This window comes from Hirundo rustica, chromosome 3, assembly GCF_015227805.2.
Source record: "Hirundo rustica isolate bHirRus1 chromosome 3, bHirRus1.pri.v3, whole genome shotgun sequence".
Taxonomy (NCBI): domain Eukaryota; kingdom Metazoa; phylum Chordata; class Aves; order Passeriformes; family Hirundinidae; genus Hirundo; species Hirundo rustica.
Window position 1 is genome coordinate 8,989,031 of NC_053452.1, and position 21,948 is coordinate 9,010,978.

Here is a 21,948-nt window from a genome sequence, read left to right on the forward strand (position 1 = left end):
CTCCACCCTCCAGGCAATATTACCTTTATTGGGCAGTTCAAAGTGCAGCAGTTGAAGTCCTGTTAAAGGACACGTCTGGAAAGGACATGAAATGGCTTTGTGAGCAGGCTGAGCCGCAGCGGTAGAGCTGCAGATTACCAAAAGCTGTGCAGAGAAGTAAGAGAAGGGTATTAAAATGGAAACAGACCCACCAAGAGCGGGATGGCAGATCACATCCCGTGAGTCAGAGCCGAATGCTGAATTGGTTCTGACGTGCGGTGGCATTAACTCTGCATTCAGAACAGTTCTGAACAAAAATACACACATCTGTGTTTATGCACCTTCCTTCCTTCCTTCAAGGTTGAAGTTAGGCTGAGGCTCGTGGTCTGGTTGTTCAGTGAATTTAAGTGTGACCTAAACTTGCAAACAACGAACCCAAAATGTATTTTTATGTTGATTCAGAGAAGAGTTGTTTCATTATTTTGATACCTTATGAGTTCTCTAGTAACAACATTCTAATCTTAGGTTTTGCTTCCCTTTTAGATCTAAAAATTTAACTGTGGTCTTGTCATGTTCTCTTAAGATAATTGGTGCCTTTCCCTGATCTCTGCAGCTGCTATAAAAATGCAGCTTCGGTGGAGTTCTGGATACCATTAAAGATTTGACTTGTGTGTGTGCATATTTCTAGTGCAGTTATCCTGAATGTGAAGAAAAAAAAACAAAACAAAACAAAAAAAGTGTACATCTAAGAAAGTTCTAGTTCTAATGCACACTCTGTAAATCAAAATATATGGATAAAAGCATGAACCATCATATAAACATCTCCATAACTTGTAATTATATGTAAACCAATGTTTTGTGCATATTTCTATACAGTTTTTACGAAAAAAAACCCCTGAAAAACAAAACAGTTCTGTGTGCTCCAGGTACATTGATAAATACAAATATTTTGGGGTGTTTTCTGTGTTTACATGAATTGATTGTCAGCTGATGAAGACACCCCAAGTACGTGTTTCAGGCTGCCATGATGTGTTTGCTACTGTAACTGAAGCAATTATCTTCCAAAGCATTTTAGGTTAGTTGGTTTTGGTTTTTTTAAACTAGAATAATTTGGTGTGTGTTAATCTGATTCGTTTAAGTGAACTATTTTCCAATAAAGCTAATATTTATGCAAAAAAAAAAGCTTTAGAAATGCTCATCTCTCTAGGAAGCTTTAAATGTTACTCCTGATAGTTTATAGCACTGTAAAGGCAATAAAACTTCAGCTTAAAGGGGAAAAAAATGGGGAAAAGATGCTGAAAATGATGCTGAAAATGATGCATGAAAATGCAGAGACTGCCTGAGGTGAGGAATTTGCCTTGGTGCTGTGGTGAGGGACCAGAGTGTCCCAGAGTCCATTTATCACTGGATAAGTGATAATTACTGATCCCACACTCCTGGGGTGCTGGAACGTGTGGCTAAACTTCCTTCTCCCCTTTACTAGGTTTGTCTCCAGGTGTTCTGGAGCAAAACTGAAATGTTGGCGAGAGCTCTTTAAAAACCATCAGTAAAAGAATAATCCTGTCCACCTGTCCATCAGGAATGCACCTCTGCACATCAGTCCTCGAGACTGAATTTATTTTTAGGCTTTCAGCTGCAGGAGATCTTCGCTGCATTGTCCATGTATAATGCACCTCAACTACCTAAAAGTCCCACATTTCACACCTAACAAACCTGTGAGCACTTTTTTTGTGTTTTAAATCTGTCCAGGGAAAGATGGGATTGAGGAGGAGTATTTTGGAGGTTAAGAGAACGAGACACTCAGATTTTCACTTTCATTTACTCACTTTTTCCTGGGCAATCTCTTGGATAATCTCTTCCCACTCACATCAGTATCTATGGGGGGGGCTATTTTTGGGTGTGAACACCCTTTAAATCTTAAATACTTGTTTTCAATAGTCTCAGCTTTTCCTGAGTCTTGAAGTCTCCAGTCTTTCGTGGATCTTGTGATTTCAGCAAAGAATATCAGGAACAATGGGCCAATTTAACAACTGGAGTGGGGAGGGGAGTTAAAATTTTCCCTCATGTGCTGGAGAGCAGGCTCCAGCCCACTTCCTACCCCACTGCTGGTTATTTTAACAGGGACATTGCTAACCAGACAGGAGAAGTTCTCCAAAGGAACATTGCAAGCGTGTGTTCCACCACTAGAAAGTCCAGAAGTACAACAGAAGCTGCCTGGAGCACTTTGGTGTAGTGGTTTGGTTTCAGGTGGCAGTCTCATGCTCAGAAATGCCTTGTCTGTACTTACATGGTCTTTGTGGCCACATTTTGAGTATTCTGGTAAATCAATTTGCATTTGTCTTCTCAGGGTGCTGTGACACCGAAGTCTAACTAGACATGAACCCTGTTAAGAAGTTTAGAATGCTAAAAGTGCAATGAAAGTCAAGTGCTGAAGCTTAAATGTAGGTAAACTTAACCGGATTCTGTTGCTCAAGGCCTCCAGTGGGTTCCAGCAGCAGTCCAGACACGAGGTCACAGATTTCAATGGATTTCAGTTAAACTACTTAGCTCAGTGCTGGCATGTGAATTTTGGAAATTTGTGTTCTTGCTCTTAATCCAGTCCCAAACTTGGATTAAGAATTTTAGTTTTGCCCAAGTCTTGCATTTAAGTTCCTCCTCTAGAAGAAATGTGCTGGCACTTAGCCAGAGCAAATATTCCCAGATGAGAAGCAGTGCAGCCAGGGGAAGGGAAGATAAAACAACCTTGCTGAGATGGCACACAGAGAGAATAAAGGTTAAGAGGAAAAACAAAGCATGCAAGAGCAGGAGGCTGATGATCTCTGTAACCAGGCCACTGACAGATCTTGTCTTCAGCTCAGAAGCTAACATTTAATTTAAAATAATTCAATTTAGTCTCAAAAGAAAATAAAAATGTGTGCAGTAGAAGGAATCAGGTTTTCAATATTCTGTTCTGCTCAAGGTCACCCATGCTCTTGGGCTGTATTCCTTGAGCTTGGCACGTGCCACCACACTCCAGAAGGTCCCTTCTGCTGGCTCCCGTGTTTGTGTGGTGCTGCACTCAGATCAGACAGCTGATTGCTCAGGAAAACCATCTTGGAAGAGGATCTGGCAGTTTGAGTCTGTTATAAAAGTTACTGCAGGGCCTGTGTAAGGAAGAAATAGAGAGAAAAGTGCAAATCAGATGCTGCAGATTGTAGAACGAGGTGTTCTACAACAAAGGAAATAATCTTCGACACACAGAAGGTAAGGCAGCACTACAGCAAGTGAAAACTAACATAGATGCAGAACATAAAATCCTCTGATCTACCTTTTGATGGACTCAAGCTTTGAAATCGGTGCTGTAGAAGAGAAAGGTGGCCACTACATTAATTCAGGCACAGAGGCAGAAACAGAGAATTATGGCAATGTTCTGGACTCCTTTTATTCTTCCATTACGAATTCTCAGGCTAGCTGGAAGAGATAAAGCAACCAAAAAACGCTTTACAGGGTCCAGTACATCTGTGTCATTTTAATAACTAAACCAGTTAGCTATTAAATAATAATTATGGTGGTTTAGTGACGTAACCAGTTAGTTTAATAGCTAACTAGCTCATGGTGGTAATTTCCATCAATAGAAAATACATAATTTAGAAAAGACACTAAAACATGTATAAATTAAATCTAAGGAGAAAGATCAGTAAAATATTTCAGGGAAGTTTTTAGGTTTTTACTCAGTCTTCATCCTCTCTCTTGCATTACTCCTTTGTTATTCCCATTTGAAATACATTTGCATTAACATCTTATGTGAAATAAAGTGACAGACAAGGAATCTGTCTCCTGTAGACTCAAGTTCATTTTCTGTACTAGTTTAAATTAGTGAAAGGAAATTTCAGCAGGGAATATTTAGGAATAGCTATCTTCGTTGATAAGTCTAACTTGGAAAGTATTTCAAAACCAAGCAGTGACAAAAACTCTGGGTGAAACATCATTCTAGTATATTCCTGGCTAGCACTGTAGTTGTTCCCTACCTGCTGTTTACAGTAAATTGTCTTACTTTTAAACAGCAGTGGAATTTTTTCTCTTAGTTTAACAAAGTGATGCCTCGAGGATTGTTTGGAGGTGAGCGTCCTGTGCCCAGGAATGGGAGGTTACACACACAACCACCACGGTGTTATCAGCCTGGATAAATATGCACATGGAATTTAAAAAACCCCAGAACTGCATCTCCACAATGCCATCAGATTTATTTCAAGTGGAAGAAATATGACACAGCCACTGAGGAATTCAAAACAACTTCCCCCTCCCTTTGGTGATTCTATTTGACTCTCTACTAAACTATATTGCATCTGCATTGCGGCTATTAATAGATTTGGGGTTTTAGTCCTATGTACAGGTCGGTAAACTCGAAGCGTTCCGAGTAACACACGGACTCACCACTGGGTGGTACTACAGAAATAAAAAATAGCACTTAATACTCGCGAAGTGCTTACTTTGGGGAGAAAAGCCAGCCAAGGTCTATCATGTGATCCATATTCCAGTTACATGTACCTGGGAGAGGAAGGATTGAGAGATGGCAAAAATGGGTTGGGCTTTTTTTTTTCCCTTCTTTTTATGGAAAACAGATGTTTGCCTGAAAATTTGTCATCCACGGGTATGAAACATCGTTCAAAACGTACCCAAGACAGAGTGAACGAACTGGTAGCTGTAACAGCATAAATTATGTATCCTCAATTTTAAGTGTCTCGTTTATGTTGACCGTGCCTTTTACTTACAAAAGGCTATTTCCAGCCAGTCACAGATGCCATTACACATTGCACAGAATAAATCACGAAGCAAGGTGGTCCAAAAAAACCAAAAACAAAACCAAAAACCAACCAAACAAAAAAAAAAAAATCAGGGCGGGAAACTACGAGATAAAAATAAATTAGCTCTAAGTAGAAAACGCTACCGTAGCCCCCCAAACGCCCATTTTCGGGGTCCGGGTCGGCGGCGCCCACAGGTGCCCCCGCTCCCCTCAGCAGCGCTGGGCGGGAAGGAGATGGCGGCGGCTCTTCCGTCCCGCGCCCCAACGGCGGAAAACGCCAATAAACCACCCGAAAGACCTGGAAACCCGCCTGGGAGCTGCGAGCTTCCTCGCTACGGAGCTCGGCTGAGCGTGCTAAGCGCTCCCTTCAGGCGGGAGGTCCCCGAGGCAGGCCGGCGAGCGCGACGGGAGCGCTGCTGCAGGCACCGAGGGAAGGGGTGGCCAGGAGAAGCCGCTCCCCCGCGCTGTGAGAGCGGCGGCGTGCGCGCGTTCCTGGCGGAGATTCCCGGCCGCGGGAGGCGGGAAGAGGGCAGGGGGAAGGGGAGAGGGCAGGGAGAGGCGCTTCCCGCCCTTCCCCGGGCGCGCGCCCAACCGCCGCCGCCGCCATTTTACCCTCCCACCCCCTTGCCTCCTCCTCCCCGCTCGCCATCCCGCCGCTCGGAGCCGCGGTGGGAAGGCGGGGCGACAGGGAAAAGGGAGGAGGAGGGACTCGGCCTCCTTCGCCTCCTCCTGCCTTGGTCGGAAACTGCCGAGCGGCGCCCGAGCGCCCTGTCCCCCCCCTCTTCGCTCCGGTCCCCTCCTCCTCCTCCTTCCCCCTCAGCAAAATGGCGGCGCGTGGAGTCCCTGGGAGCCAGTGAGTGACTCGGCTTCTCCTCCTCCTCCTCCTCCTCCCCGCCGCTGCTGCCGCCGCCACAGGCTCATTTGCATTGATCAGCAGCCCCGGATCCCAGACCGGCCCCTGCCTCTCCCCCCCCCCCCCTCCCCTTCTCTTCCCATTCCTTCCCGCCCCCTCCCTCCCCTCCCCCCCGGTGACCCCCGCCCCGGCCCCCATCAATCATCAATCAGCAGCACCGAGCGGATCAATCAATGGTCGGGAGGAGGCGGCGGCGGCGGCTGCTGCTGTTAATGAACAATGTGTGAGAGCTGCGCCGAGCTGCTGGAGGTGTTAAATGAGAGTAAGTGCGGCCGCCCTCCCCCGCTTCCCTCCCCCCGGGCCGGGACCCCGCGGACCCTCCTCTGCACCGGGTTACAGCCCCGCTTCGCCTCCTTCCTCGCCTCTCCCCGCCCGCCTCGGGCCTCCCGGGCGCGGGGTTCCCTCTCTCCCCTGCCATGGAGGAGCTCCCTCCATGCCCTGCTCGGCGCTTCCTTCCCTCTTCCTTCCCCGCGGCCTGGGGCGGGCCCGCCGCCGCCGTGTCCCCGCTCCATCCCCCCTTTCCCCCGGGATCCGCATCCCCGGCAGCCGCGGCGGGGCCTGGCCGGGCGGAGGAGCTGCCCGGGAGCCGCTCCGGGGCAGCCGGGCCTGGGCTGGGTCCCTTTTAACCGGCAGCAGCAGCAGCAAAGGCGTCTCGGAGTGATCCTGCCTCCCCCTCCCTGTGCCTGGCCTCGGTACGCGGTGCAGGTGCTTTTCGGGCACCGATTCTCCCGAAGCTGTGAGGGGAGCGGCGCCGGGAGAAGCCGGGCTCGGCTTGGCGAGGTTGGGAAGGTGCTGCCGGGTGTTTGGCTTCGGGGGTGGTCTCTGGCTCCCTCCCGAAGTTTCCTCTTTGCGAGTGTTACCGGCAGGGTCGGAGGGGTGATATAGCAGGTGTTCCCCCCGCTGCCGCTGGAATCGGCAGCGTCTGGGGCACGAAATTCCCTGTAGGCCTCGTGTATCCCTTGGAACCTGCGCTCCGTGGCAGCCAAGGTACCTTCTCAGCTCCTCAGGAGCTCTGCCTCACGAACAAAGACCAAAAAACCACCATTTCTGCGGATGCTGAGGAATTGAAGCAACTTACCGGCTGAAGTTTGTGATTAGAGGGAAGTTTAACTATCTCGGATCTTAAACATGGCATTTTTCCTGGTTACACTCTGCAGATCCTGCTCCGGCAGAGTGGAGCACAGAATGCTGCCTAGGACAGGGTTTGGGTAGAGTTGTCCTCACTCTTCTGAGGCCCACTTCCACACATGTGCTGTCTGTTCTTCGCTAGGATCCTACAGGAGTTGAATGTTGGCCTCTTTTCTTGCTGGGGAAATAGGGTATTCAGTGATGGCCAGCATTTCATTTGAGAAGTAAAAATGCAGGTGAAAAAGTAACTTCTAGGGGAGTTCAGAGGCTGGAATAAATCAGATTGTGTCAATAATGCACACCAAACGGTTATTTGAACAGTGGGTTCAAAATAAGACTAAATTATCAATTGTATATGATGACAGCTACTTGTTGGAAGAGAAAACTTCACATGCTTGGGATGGATTGATAAATAATCATTGCTTAAACTTGATTTGGATTGGTATGATCAAATAGAAAAGAACTGTAACACTAAATTTGATATTTCAAGGAATCCCTGAATTCCAGTATGAATTGATTTTTACAGGTGTTTTAAGGTAATTGGGATTGATGGAGATGGATATTTCCCTATAGATAAAGCAATGTCTGCAGTCACTTAAACAATTATTTTTTAATGTACATATATATATATATAAAACTGGGGTATGGATGATTTAATGGTTCTGCATTATACAAGATATATCTCTGCTATTAAGTAGAAGGAAATACGTCTTTGAAAATCAAAATTCATTAGGAAAATTCTGAAGTACTGCTGCTATGTAGTTAATTTCAAAACATGCTGCTTAAGTGACGGGTTTGGCCTTCTCTTCAGAGAAGGAAGCCCACAGTAAATCACCAGAGCTATTTGGTGTGTGTGTTTGGACACAAAGATGTGTGATGGTGCTCCCTTCTCACTGGATGAGACTGAATTGTGAGAAAGGAAGGGATGGTTTCTTTTATAACTTCCAGTTCAGGTATTGGTGTACCGTAAGTAATAATGAAAGGTACGTATTACAGAAAGAGTGTCAAGCCTTGGTTTTTAAAACCCTGAAGCAGAAATGAAAAGTGGTAGTAAAGAGTGGGGTCATGGCCGAAACGCGTGAGCCACGGGCTGCCAGCAGCTTCCTTTGCTGCCCACGGAGCGTTTGGGATCAGCTCTGCTGAAAGCCCAAGCAGGGTTTTCAGAGAGGTGCAGGCAACAGCATCTCCTTTCTCTTGGAATGTTCTTGCTAAACCATTTTTATGTGGCCAAGCGCTGCCCTTTGTCTTCATTTGCTCTAATGTTTACAAAATAGGATTTGGTGTCAGTTGCACTACAGTTAACTTGGCAGGGAGAGTGACAGCAGCTCTCGCCGTGGTGTTTGGGAAGGAGCACGTGGGAAGCTCCCCTTTTCTTCCTAAGAAGTTACCAGCTGAGGGGTGACAGAAGGGTGAAACTGAACAGCTCTGCCATCAAACAGGCATCTTTTTATTAGAGGTGTATTAGTCCCACTGCAAACTGCTGCAGTATTAACTCACACCCCGTAACTGTGCAGAGCTGGGGATTTTGTCCAGCAGTGACCTTTGTGTAGGCCCAGGGTTATGTCCTGGGAAGACTCCAGGTCCTACATCCTGATTTTGTCGCAGGCAGTCAGTGGTCCAGGCTCTGTGGCACTCGGGGCTGCCTGAGGTGCTGAACTGGACACCTGTGGATTGATAAACTCTTTTTTTTTGGCCAAAGGTGTGTAAGTGTGCATGTATGTATTTAACATGCATTGCTGTGCTTGAGCATGAGAAGCAGGCAATATTCTGTGGGCAGAATCAGCAATGTTGTGTTTTTTGGGATGTATTTCTTTTTCTTCTCTTGCAGCATCTTGATTTTCAGCATTTGATCTGCATGTTCAACCCAGTAAATTCCCTGGTCTTGAAGTTATTTCCTGAGAAGTAGTAATTTCAAATTATGATTTGACCCAGGAACTCAGTAAAATGTAAATTCCTGTATGAAATGCCCAGACTTTAGAGGAGTTTTTGCACTATCAGACAATCTGTTCAATCAGAACAAACCGTTTTAATTTCTCACTGTAGGTTTCTTAGCATCATTTACATTATCCCAGGCAGGGTTTAAAAGGAGTGAAGTCTATAAAGAGTCTGATTTTTCTTTAATTAACCTTCTACAATGTAAACATTTTTAGTAGCCTTTAATAGGAAAAAAAAAAAAGGGAAGACACAATGGACTGCTTTTTAAGATTAGCCCACTTATTTACAATGGGCTTAAGAACAGATTCTCATGGCATTAATTATAGGGGCTCATTTAAATGTGCACAAATTTTACGGGAAAAGTGCACTGAGGACATGCTGTGCTTTTATGTTAATCTACAGCATTCTCTATCCCAGAATGAACCCTGATATACTTTGCATTCCTTGATTTCTTTGGATGCCAGGTCTTGTCAGTCTAGGAGGGTTTATATTGAGTTTCATTTGTTCTTGAGTAATATTTACATTTCTGTGCTGTCCAGAGGCCCTGATCAGGACAGCTCTGTTTAGCTAGGCACTGCATGGACACCCAGATAATCTCAACCCCAAAGTAAGCCAGAAAACACAGAAATGTAACATCAGAGGTGGGTTTGGCTGTCTCAGGTCTCTTACAGGAGTTCTGCAGGTTGCTGTGTCCCACCTGGAGCCACAGGCGTAGTTGGAGCTGCCCGTAGACCCACGCTGTCCCTCTGGAAGCTTCCCTCCCAAGTTTTGAGGCAGTGCTGCTCGGTGCTGAGCGTTTGTTGAGTGCAAGGCTGTCCTGGGAGTGCCTCTCCTGAGCTGAAAGTGCCAGCCTGGTTCTCAGACCAGTCCTGAGTCAGCGTCCTCGCAGTCCTGGCCGTGGGGTGTCCCTGAGAGCCCAGCTCAGCTCGGCTGCTACGAGGCTTCCCTTGGGGACTGCAGATGATCTTGATGTGTGCCGACTTAAAACCCCGTAGATGGTTTTGGTTTAGGCTTGGTTTGTCCTTCTTGTTTGGTTTGGGTTTTATAAAAGTAAGAAATGAAGATTACAACATGGAAAAATAGGTTTTGTTATGTAGTGGCAGCTGTGGTTTTAGGTTACCTTGGTAGGCCTCGGTTATTCCCAGTTCTTGGTTTCTGGGAACAAAGTTTGTTTTCTTCCCAGCATTCTGCTTCGCTTTTTTTCAATTATTACCTCTTTAGCCCATTCTTTTTCCCAGTCAGCTCTGAGCTATTATAAAATCAGTTCACACTGATGATTAGAGCCTTCTAGATGTTATTCTACTCCACCTGCTTGCAGGCTATTTTTCTCCTTATGTTTTCTTATTAGTAAACCAGAAGATAAAAAACCCCAATGATCAACCCAGAACAAACCCCCCCTAGTTTACTGAAGCACAGGAGATGAGTGTGGACTCACTCTGTTGTTTTTCTCTGTCTTATCACTGTCAGCTGGCCTGCAGAACTGCTCCCACAGTGATCAGGTCCATAAAACACTTGAGGTGCTGGAGTGCTTTACAGTTTGTGTAGTTTCAGGATAGCCCTGAATTTGGATGCTGGAGATTCTTGGCTTGACTCCTTGTCGTGTTGTTCTGGCACGCAGGGAGTACAAAGAGTAGCCTTGGAGGTTGGGTGAGGGTATGTTCACCTTGAGGTAGGTGAGAAATGGTGTTCCAAAATATTGCAGCATTCAGTTTGCTCTTTGGGATCTGGAGAGGATCAATATTTTATGCTGTGAGAATATTGAGGAGGGGTTATAAAATTATTACAAATATTGCATCATTAACATCACTTGGTCTCCAGGAGCTGCTCTCACTTGTTCAGTGGTTACCTGTAAACTTCAGGATTGATTACTCAATTTCCTCTGGTCTTTTGTGCAGATCTAAATTTCATTTGGCTGTTTGATGACTCCTCTTGTGCAAAACTGTAGAAGTTGTCTCTGTTGCACGACTTTTTTCTTACTTTTTTTTTTTTTGCCTTTTTAAAAAGGTTAAATTTTTTTCCCCCTTAAATGATATTTCCATGTTCAGAACCTCTGCAGAGATGCTATGAAGGATTTATTGGGGTGTCTGCCCAACCTTTTGAAACTTTGCTGTCTCCTATTGAAGAAAAGAAAGTCACTTGTTTATAACACTGAAATTCAGTAATTTTTTTTATGTTTACTTTTGTCTTTGACACTTTTTAAGGCAGGCTTACAGGAAAATGAAAATAACCTTTTCTTCATAGCAGCATTGCCAAATTGCAGTTATGGACTGTGAAGTGCTACTCCAAATGAACTGGAGTAAACAGAGGGAAAGAAATGGAAGGAGGAAGTGTATCCTCACAAATTGTGGACTTTTAAAGTGAAAGGGAAGGTGACACTAAGACAAAGTTGGTTTGTTTATAATTGTAAAGCAGTTGAAGGAAAAACTCTGTGACTTTAGTAGCTAAAAGGCTTCTAGTTTTGGAAAGATATTTCAGCTTTTGTTCTGTACAATTATTTTGGTTCATGTTATTTGATGTGATCAGAAATGATTTTGTCCTGAGACTTTTCCTGTTCAGGCTGCTGCAAACTGGTTTCTTCTCATTGCTCAAGCCACTTGATCAGTGATGCTGAAGATGAGTTACGTAAATCCCATTCTGCTGAGTTTTGTTGTGAGTTACAGACTACTGACATGTATTTACCAGGATGCTTCTCTTTGTATATAGGGAAATCTTCTGTTGGATAAGTACTTGGAATCACTTCCTTAAAGCCATGAAGCTCTAGCACTGTAGAGTGCATTAGCCAGTGGATAACTTCAAGGAAAATGAAGAAAGCAAGAAAGGAAAACAAAAGCATCTCGTGCTTCATGTTCGAAAGATACTTGATCAGTGTAGAGCTTAAAGTCATCAGGTTTCCCATGTAGGAAATCTTCCTGTGTGATTATTCTTTTGATGAGTTTGGTGCCATATTGCTTTCCCTCCACAAGGATGGTTTTCGAGTCACCCAAGTCCCAAGCAATTCCTGAGCCAAGTCCAAGACTTCAGCTTTAGGCTGTGTGGGATGCTGTTGGTGCCACCAGAGCGCTCTTGGAGCTGTCCTTGGAGGCAGAGGTCGTGCAGAGTGTCGTGGGGCACGGTGGGTGCTCGGGCTCTGTCGCTCTGGGGTTCAGGATCTTGGGGAGCAGACCTGGCTCCATTTCCCTTGGCCTGCCTTGGAGGTGATGCCTTGGCTTTGGGAGAGTGATGGTTTTGTGCTGTGGAGGCACTTCAGGGCGTTAGGAGCCTTGCCCATTCCTTTAATTCACAGAATTCCTTTTTGCTTCTTTTTCTTCCGTGTTATTGCTAATACAGACTTTGTGTGTTGGAGGTTTTAATTCCTTGCTACTTGATTTCTCCATGTCATGCAGTTTGCTTCTGTCTTTCTGTGTTCATCTAACATTGAATCAGAAAAGCAAATCCTGGAATTGTGTTCTGTGTCCAAGTGATGAGCAGGCTGTGATTTGGCATTTTAGTGATTGGGAGGGAAGATCAATGTTTACTTCTTGGTTCCTTTTATTTCATCTGCTTTCTTATCTGTGTTTTTTTCAGGTAGCTAATAGGGGTTTCTGCAGCCCAGGCTACACCTTTGTAGTTCTCTGGATGCTGGGACAATGTGAAAAAGATTCTTGTCATCCTCAGGAGCAAGTGGTTGTTCTGATTACTCGATGCTGCTTGTAGTAACAGCATGCTGCAATTGAACAGAATTGTGGCCATTTAATTTCTGTCATTAACTGAGGTGATTTCTTCTTTGGTTTTGTGCACCAAATTGTCAGTTTCTCAAAAATGTGAAGAGGTGAGAAGCCATTCTTTCCACTCTGTTCCTTTCCTTCTATGGAAATTGATTTGCAATCTGAATGCTAAACATGGACATGCAACTGTGAGGATTTCTGTGGTGCTCTTAACACTTAGTAAAAATATCCAGCTTGTTGTAGATTTTCAAAGTTTTATTTCTGGAGTTGTTCAGATCCGCCACGTCTGGTGGACAGTGAGCTTCTCAAGGGAACTCTGGTGCAAATTCCTTGCAGTTCTGTGCATTTGTATAGAGATTAGTGCTGGAGAATTAGTGCTGGAACAGCTGGTGGAAGAAGCTGAAACTTGTCAGAAAAAGTCCTTGTGGAAAGTGCACCTTTGGTAGTTGACCTTTCTTCAGCTAACTTGTAGGGCTGTGAATAAGACTTGAGAAACCCAGGACAATTGAGGCTCGACATCCCTGCAGATCATTGGTTCCCATCAAGGAGGTGAGTGGCAAAACTTTTTTTGCCTTTTTCCACCCTTTCCACATGTTAAAGAAGCCTCCAGTTCATTGCACTGACTTCACCTTGGGAGTTTTTCATCCATGTAATTGTGTATAGAAACATGCTTTATGCTGTGTTGCTCAACACTCATTGTCCTTATCTTTCTGTTGTGCTTCTTGGCTCATTTTGGGGGATTTAATAATTTTTAGCAGGAGTTTAATCTTCAGGAAGTGCTCAGTTGCCTATTTATTATTCTGTGACACGTAGTTATTAAATTTTTCATAAATTAGGTTTTGATACAAACCCCGTGGTTTTCACCAGCAGTGAAATTACTTTTAAGTGGGTGTGAACTGAAAATCTGGTATTTTTCAGGGTAATTTTCTACCTATACTCTCTGTTCTTTGCAAATCTCGTCATCAGATTTCATTCTAAACTCTGTGGGCATCAACAGAACTGACAGTGCTTTCACATCTGTGCTCTGTCTGCTTGGAGAAGCTGTGAACAGTGCTGGAAATGGACAGTGAGGTCTTTGCTAGGGAGGGTAGCTCCAGAAAAGCTGTAGAGGGGCCAGAATATCCATATCTACTGAGGAATTTGGGAAATGGGCTGTCTGTGGAAGGCTTGTGTAGAACAGCTTACCCACCCTTGTCAGACGCGTGTGTTCTGGACAGGAGGTGTGTGGTGAGATTGCACTCTGGGCTCGCAGGCAACAACTGATACAGGAGACTGAAAACTTTATTTTTCCTTCTTGGAACTGTTACGGGATAACAGTGGGGAGTTTGAGCTCAAAAGCTTGATAAAAGTAAGTTTTCCTGCTTAGTTGAAGGACGTTCATTGCAGTAAATCCTTATCTGTATTGGCTGGTCTCTGACTTCTTTCACAGCTAACAATAAACTCTTGCTGGTTTTCTTAGGTTTGAACTATTCTTCCCTTTTTTCTACCTTTTTTTCCTTAATATTTGAAGTGAAACTTGTGCCAGAGTATTTCAAGTCCCAAGTGTCAGTGCTTGATCTGGTGATGTAATATTTAGAGAGGATGTAGTCTGATGAAGCTGATCAGAAATTGAAATCTGTTTCTATCAGTGTCTTGGAAACTTTTTGGGTCTGAACAACAGTGCCAGTTTGAGTCTTTCCAGAGTGACTTGGCTTTGAGCTCTGTGTAGCCATAGCTACAGATACTGCCCCATGCGTACTTGCAGATATGAGACCTGCAAAAACATTTGTTTATATCAAAATGGCATCTGTAAATACATTTTCTGGTCGTGGGGGATGCTTGTCATGAAACTTAACTGCTCTCTTGGCTATACTTGTATGGATGCTGTGCATCACCTTCAGCCATCTCTTATTTCTCTTATTTCCTTCAACTGTCAGCTTTTAAAAATTATATTAGTGCTTTAGCCAATAAATTACCTAGTACACCATGTGCTTGAGAGAATTTCTAAATACAGATTATCTGGCACAAGGGAATACAAAATCTCAGAGAGACAGTGACTTCATTGCTAGCCTGCCCTTTCTCAGAATGTTATTGTCCTTTCTGAATGAGTGTTGCTTGCACATGTGCTGATGGAAACAAATAAAGCCTTGGGGTTCAAATGCTGAGCAAGCTCTTCGTGGGCTTTCAGTGGACTGCCCGAAGCTCCATTGAGGATGATGACCCATTGCCCATTTACCTCTCATCTCCTTGTTTAAGCAGGCTTAAATATACTCTGTAAGAAATGAATTGATCATATTTGCCTCTCACAGATATTGTTCCTGAAACCTGGAGCACAGTCATTACATGATTTAGTTGTAAATCTACTGGTAATCTGTTGCTTCTTATGGGCCAGGGTGGCTCAGTCCTGGGCCCTTTCTTTCTGGTTGTGGGGGAAAGCTGCTGTTGTTGCCTGAAATTGATTCACAGTGTGCCAAGTAGTACAGCTGAACTAATTTGCTAAGTTCTCTCTTGAAAATAGAATGCTTCCTAGAGTAGGTATTTTAATTTTTGCATTCCTTGCTGCTTTTAATTAAAACTGATCGAAAACCCCTTTAGTTTTTGGAACCTTGTTCATGCAATTAAATCTTTGTTCTACTTGTGAAGTGGTTTGATAAGACTGAGTTGTGTGTCTTTCCCTTAAAGTAGTATTTTAAAAGAAGTTCAGAGCTGGGGTATTAGAGAAAAATTATTCAAACCCCAAAATGTATCAAGTACCGATACATTATGTTATTGAAAGGAAAGAATGCGAGTACTCTTGTAAACTGAAGGCGTGCAATCCTTTATCTGAGCAGTAGTTTTGGCACTGACACTGTCAGCCCTAGCTTTGAAATTTACCTTGGGATAATTAGTGATATGCTAGGAAGTGCTCGAATTATGCAGCGCTTGTCCAACCCTGCATTGATTCCTTGAGAAACTTGCAGTGGCTGTTGTCAAAATATTATGATGGGCAGCCTGACTTTCCACATCTAGTATGTGTTTTGGTGATGTCAGGCAGACTTGATTGTGGAAATGCTGCCTAAATTGAGCTAGTTTTTTTATTTTGTTTTGTTGAGTTTTTTCTTAATTAAAAGGGGAACTATGACAACTTCAATACAAAGAAAAAGCAGTCTTCCCAGAATTGTAACATCTTGTCTTGGAGTCAAAGACAATTCACAATACTGAGTTAAAATAGGACTGAAATAACACTGCTACTTTTTCTTCTTTATTTTTTTTTTTTTTTTTTTTTTTTTTTAACTCCAGTGAGTGGCACAGATGCTTTGAAATTGCTTTGTGGGTTTTTTTTCCTTAGCAGTATCTAACTTGCCTTTCCCTGGAGAGGGAGGACTGCAATATCTTGGCTGCTGAGAATCCCATGATAACAGAAGCATTAGGAGGTGCAGTGCAGAAATGCTATAGATCCTTTCCCAGACTCCTTCTGTCTGACATGACTGACGTGGAAGCAGTGCTGATGAACACTGCTGGACCCAGGCTCAGCCCCGCTGTCCTGCCAGGCTTCCATGGAAATGCAGCAGCCTGGGCATCCCACTGGCCAGGAGAAGCTTTGTGCATTCCTGCTGTGCCACGCTGGACCCGGGGAGCCCTCTCAGAAGCTGGGGCTGTGAAAAGGACAATGTGGAGACTCCTGCTCCATCTTCTTGGGCCAGCAGAGCCAGGGCAAGATGCAGTTTGGCCTAGTTTATTCCATTCCCAGCCAGACATCCCACAAGCTGATCTCACCCATTTCCTACTGGTGTGTGATCAGGAAGGCCATGTGTGCATTACTGATGGAAGCTCATTCTGCTCCTTGAGCCTGTGATGGGAGTCTCCTCTGTATCCATGCCACTCAGTGCTGCATGGGATACAGCTTGTTCCTCAGTCATTGACATAACCCAGCCTGAATTACACATTTCACATTCCCACCTTATTCTGGGCAGATTTCCACCGTTAGGTGTCCGTGGATTTAGTATTGGTGAACTTTGAGCTGTGGCTCACTGAGTGGGAAAAGTGAGTTTGTGGTGTAGTAACTTAGGCTTGGCTTTGCAAGGTGCAGTGCTGCTGCTAGACCTGGCCTGGCTCGTGCCGCAGCGCAGCTGTTCTGCATTTGAGATGCTGTATCTAAGAGTTTATTTAGATTGTGGTTCACTGGGGTAGTTCTGGGTAGAGCCGGCTCCAGTGTGCTGGGTAAATCTGAGTATTGTCTGATAATTGGCATTTGGCTGCATTTAAAACAGTGTGCAACTGTTCCTGGAAGCAGTGGCTGTGGCAAGTTCTCTTTGAGAAGGTGGAAGTCTTTAGATGCTCTCAAGAAGGACTTTATTTTTTGTTTAGGTGGACATCTGCAGCCATTCTAAAGGGGGCATTTTAACCCAAAGCAAACGTGGCCTAGCACGATGAAAACTTCAGGGTGGCATCAGTCCTGCAAGTTGCCAATTTTTAAATTTACAGCTGCCCGGAGCCAGCTGCTGCTGTATAGCTCCAGACTGCATTAACTTATTATGATGAAAGGAGAACAGGTGTTTGCTGGAGAAGATAGGGAGGTGGGATGAGAAGGGAAATGCAGAGATTGAAATAGAGAACTTGGTGTTTACAGAGGAACAGAAGATAAAGGCAGCAGTTACCTGAGGTCAGCTGATTTGCCCTATTCTGGCGAAGTTGTATCTTAGAAATGCTGTCTGGTTATGAACATACTGAGGCTGATTCTGCTCTTTGTGTAACTCTGCTGTGCACTGGAATACTGAATTAAAACTCCACAGGCCCTGCTGATCTCAGGGTGGCTATGAGGAGTTACTCAGGTGCTGAACAACCAGCCGATGATGCTGGGACACCAGCTGAAACTGCTTTTCTCTTGCTCTGTAGCTCCTGTATTTCCATTCCTAAGAACACAGTATTGCTTAGACTTACAGACCTTAGCCAGTTTTGTTGAAATTGCCTTTGTTCAAAAGTTTGTGTCTGACACGATCACAGTTTGGTTTTTTGGTTTTTTTTTTTTTTAGGGAAATGAGACTCCTAAAGTTGCTAATTCCTGTCTTTAAGCCATTGTGTTGTCTTCAAAATATTTGTGTTTTAATATTCATATACTTCATAGTGAAAGAGTTGCAGGAAAGCAAGCTGTAATATTTACAAATACAAGAAGTTTAGTTTGATGTAGACTTAAAATGAATTGAGGTGTGCTATGGGATGGAGATGGTTGTAGTTATCTGTAGTGCTCCAGAGGTGTGATGAGTGTGACCATCAAGCACCTTAACCAGGCCATTATAGATTTTTATTGCAGTAGAGTTTGGGCTTACAGATCTGGTTGTTCCTGGCATTTGACCGAGTGTTTCTAATTTGAATAATTAACTTTTTGTATTTTCTAGTACGTTCTGCAGTTGTGTTTCTCTTTGATTATGTGTATCTAGTCTGTATTCTGGGATGCTCTTGTGTTACAGAGACTAAGAGGAAGAAAGAAAGCTTTTTCCTCACTGCAAAGTTATAGGGAGGTTTGGACAGTTGAACTTCAAGCTGACACTGTCATATTAAAGACTTGTCAAGGATGGCTCCATAAAGGTCAGGAAGAACTCTGGTGAATCAATCTAAGGCCATCATGAATTCTTTATAATTAAAAAATAGTAATTCTAATAGGCGAAGGTAGAAAGAGAATGGGAGATGCTGAACTTTGTGGCTGTCATCTCACATGTTGTTGATCCTAAGCAAAAGAAAACCCCTTGATAATCACCGAAAACATCTCAGTGCATTGAAAAAAGTGTGCTGGTTCTCTGTGTAAGCAATGGTACTCACACAAAAAGTTATACATTTTTATATATATACATAGAGATTTCTTTCAAGATTAGTATTATTGCTCCTAATGCTGTTTTGTTTAGTGTATGGCTCATTTCCTCTGTTTATCCTGTATCAGTGACCACTTTCTGAGAATAATGTTCATTCTGCAAGTGATCTGGTCTTTCCCATGAGAAGCTGCTATCAGACGAGGCTTGAGTGAGGAGGGGGGGGGAGGGAGCACAATCCATATGCAACTGGACCGTCTCACAGTTTGGAATATGGAGAAGTTAGAGTTACAAATCTTAAAGTGCATTGCATTTTTTACTTTTGACTCTGTTAACGTTGCTAAAAGTAGAGAAAGAGCGCTTTTAAAAGTGATTCTTTTTGCTTGCCATTTGATTTTGTACTTGGTATGATAAGTGACCTTTGGATATAAGATATTCCCCACAAGTCCAGCACGATGGGTGTCCTTGAGGTCTAATTACAGTGTGTTCGTCTAGCTCCCAAGTTCTTGCTAAAAATGCACTTAGGAGCTTAGCTTCCTTTGGCCACAGTTGTATTTTGAAATTGTATTGCCCCGTTCTTTGAAGTTGATCTGGTTTTTCTCATCTTCTCTCATTTTCTTAGTTTAGTCAATTTATTTATAGGGGTTTATCTGAGTTGGGGAGCTTGTGTTTGTAGTACTGTAACACACTTTTAGCAAATCACCCTTCTGTGAAAGATTAGGTAAATCCACCCAAGTTTTCATTTAGAGCTAGCCAAGTAAAACAGGAGACTGGGGAAACAGCAAGGAAATTATCTTTTAAAATTTTTTTAATATGAAATGTTTTAAATTTTTACTTTAACCGTGGTGTGTTTTGGCTTCTCAACAGCTACTTGAATAAACTACACTTTAAGTCAGTCTGATTGGTTTTGGTTTTTTTTTTTTTTTTTTTTTTTTTTTTGGAATATCTGAAAAGTTACACACTAGAAGATGTTAAACCAAGTTAGTTATGAGCTCAACTTTTTGTTCTGTGGTTTTACTGTGATAAAAAGATCTCTAAACCATCTTTTGACTAGTGAGGTGAGCCCTTGCAAGTATATGGAAAGACCCCATTTCCTGCATTGTATTGGTAGAATATATTTAGCTGGAATTTACCTGCATCCTGGTTTTCCTTCTTTCTGCTGGTTAGTTCTGTGTGTTTAAAGCCCTCAATATTCTGTGTTTTTGAGACTTTAATAGTAACCACATCTTTGCCCACAGATGAGCAATACTGGGGTGAAGTTGCTCCAGATGGGGCGGGGCAATTTTACAACTCTGGTTACTCCGAAGGTGTTTACTTCTCCCAGCTCCACATTCCTCACACTTCCCTTCCCAGCTTCCCCTGCTCCCAAAGTGCCGGCCTGAGTATTCCATGGCTTACAAAGCCAACAGGAATGTGGGTAGCTTTCAGCTGGATCGGCCAGTCGGATTTATGCCCTTCCCACTGTGGCTCCCGGGGTTCCTGCAGGAGCGCTGATGCTGTTGGAAGTGCCGTTGTAGTGTGGGCTTGAACTGGGATTTATCGATTGGGAAGTCGGATCTAGCCCAGGGTGAAGGTGTTTGTGTGCATGGAACCTAAGAGGAAAAGGAGGGACTGCAGGGTGGAAAGGTCTAACAGGCATTGACTGAGAAGAAAGAGTTGGTAGAGCAAATTTAAGGAAGGAGAGAAAATTGAGCTTAGAGATAGGGAAGGAGAGCATCTCTAACATTGCTGCCTTGTGAGTGCCTGGAGAAAGAAGCAGCCACTGCAGACATGAAGGAGCTGAGCCTAGGATTGGAGTGCCGCTGCTGAGACAGACTTAGAGATCCTGGAATGCCTGGCTGGAAAGCTCTGGAGCACATATTATCAGTTCTAATTCATGAGAGCACTCAGGCTGCTGCTTTGATGAGGTTCAGAGGCTCTTAAAGGACACGAGGACAGCTTAGTGCATGCTCTGGGAATCACTGTCTTAGGTGTGAAACTAGGGAGAAGTCTTTTCTAACCAAATCAGTTTGTAGGAAGGAGGCTTGGTGCAGTAGTTGTTTTTGAAAAAGTTTGACATAATTTTTACTGCTGGATTTGAAACAGTGAAAGTGTGAGAAAGTGGGGAGGCAGCAGATTGAGGAGGTTCTGAGGCATGGCAGGATGCTGGAGTATGGGAGAGAATAAAGGACAGGCTTTATTCTTGAGTGAACGAGTCTGGTTTAGCTACTGGCCCCTTCAAGGTAGAAGAGAACTAATTTAAAGGGAGAGGCAGACATCATCATTTGGAAGTGAAATCATGCAGCAAGGAAGTTCTTACAGAGCTGGCAGAAATCAGAAAATGCCCAGCAATGCAACGAGTGTGTTTGTTCCTATTGCTTTTCCATCTGTACCTTTTTCAATTAAAAAAAATCTTCAATTTGCATTAGAACCAGTTGTATCTACTTTGAGCTGCATGTGCCCCTAAACAGAGGTGCTGTAAATCAAGAGTGTCCACAGAGCTGATACTCAGAGGAACTCAAAGGCCTAAGACTGAAATTTTGGTTGTGAGGACACAAATTAACTGAACAAGATGATTTCTGATGAGGAGCAAAAGAGAACTTGAGCTGAGGTCCAGGAGGAGAAGCCACATGTGTCACTGTCCCTTTTGGTAGTGGCACAGACTTAGCTAAGCTCCGTGGAAAACTGCAGCCTCAGTGTGGCTCCTCCTGTTTGGAGCCTCCTGTCTTTTCAGGAATGAGCCCAACTTTATTTCTAGGTACAGAAACCCGAAGGGAAATCACGTCTGTAGCCACGGTATTAATTAGCAATGATTAATAAATAAGACCAGTAGAAGCTGGTCAGTGTGTGAGATGTAGAATACATAAACAGGAAAATAACAGGTTCTCCAACTTGTGCAAATACCTCCCTATTTTTTGACCTGAGGCATTGGTTTCAGTATTTCCATAACTTCTCTATTCTGCCTTCTTTACATGGCAATTGTAGCTTTTAAGGAGCCAGTTTGCTTAACTTTCAGTTCTTTATAATCTCAAAGAGGGAAATTTAGGAGTGATTGAAACTTTTGCAGTGAGAAGGCTGCTTTGGCAGTTGGAGTTACTGTCCTGCTTGTTAGAGCTGGGAGATGTGGGGATGAGGGAAATGTTAGCAGTGTATGTGTAAGATCCTACAATGTGAAAATCATCTTTGTTGCTACTAAATTGTCAAAAAAAATTTTTTTTTTTTTTTTTTGCCAAGTTAGAAGGAATTCATCTTAGTGAGACAATTCTCACAAAATTGGGAAAACAGATGTTTTGTGTATCTTCGATGCTGGGCAGGGTTGTTTTGTTGGTTTTTTTTTAATTTTTTTTTAAGGTATTCTCTATAGCTAAGGATCTGTCTTTTGTGGTAAGCTTGACCTAAATTGTATGATGGAGTTCTTGGTTTCTTCATTGCTGTGCTTTGGCTTTCAGAAAGTCAACTGTCATGGTAATTTGTGGTATTTAAAATAAAAGGTGATATTGAGTGATTCCCGTCTTTTAGTGTGCTTCTCCATTTTGAGCTTTGTCCAGTGTTGTGTAGGATCTTTAAAGCCTTATTAGGAGTGAGACAGAAAAGTGGTTTCTGCAGCTGGATGGTATCCTGTTCAGAGGCTGCTTCTTGGACGTTTTTCTATTTGTATGCATGCATATGTATGAAACTGTGGATGTATGTGCATACGTGATGTCCTGATTTCAAAGAAGTCATAGTATTTGTTCAGTGTGATTATTCTGTGAAGTGGTTTTCTTC

General features: G+C 43.5%; 1 protein-coding gene and 1 long non-coding RNA gene across 11 annotated transcripts in view; one reads left to right on the forward strand and one right to left on the reverse strand.

The window, feature by feature from the left end:
- Positions 1-1,784: 1,784 nt before the first annotated feature.
- Positions 1,785-5,139, reverse strand: LOC120751002 (uncharacterized). Of its 3 annotated transcripts, none has more exons than XR_005700230.2 (3): positions 4,907-5,139; positions 3,287-3,429; positions 1,785-3,122 (listed from the first exon to the last, which is right to left on the reverse strand). It is a non-coding gene; the product is annotated as an uncharacterized LOC120751002 (long non-coding RNA). The 3 variants fall into 3 exon arrangements; XR_009207741.1 differs by lacking the exon at positions 4,907-5,139 and adding an exon at positions 4,449-4,508; XR_005700231.2 differs by lacking the exon at positions 4,907-5,139 and having other exon boundaries at positions 3,287-3,438.
- A 662-nt stretch (positions 5,140-5,801) lies between these two features.
- The window catches only part of USP34 (ubiquitin specific peptidase 34), a 111,866-nt gene continuing 95,719 nt past the window's right edge, over positions 5,802-21,948 (forward strand). For all 8 annotated transcript variants that reach the window (XM_040060245.1, XM_040060251.1, XM_040060248.1 and 5 more), the window contains exon 1: positions 5,802-5,937. In XM_040060245.1, the coding sequence (XP_039916179.1) occupies positions 5,895-5,937 (43 nt within the window). In that variant the 5' untranslated portion in view covers positions 5,802-5,894. The remainder of the gene's footprint in view (positions 5,938-21,948) is intronic.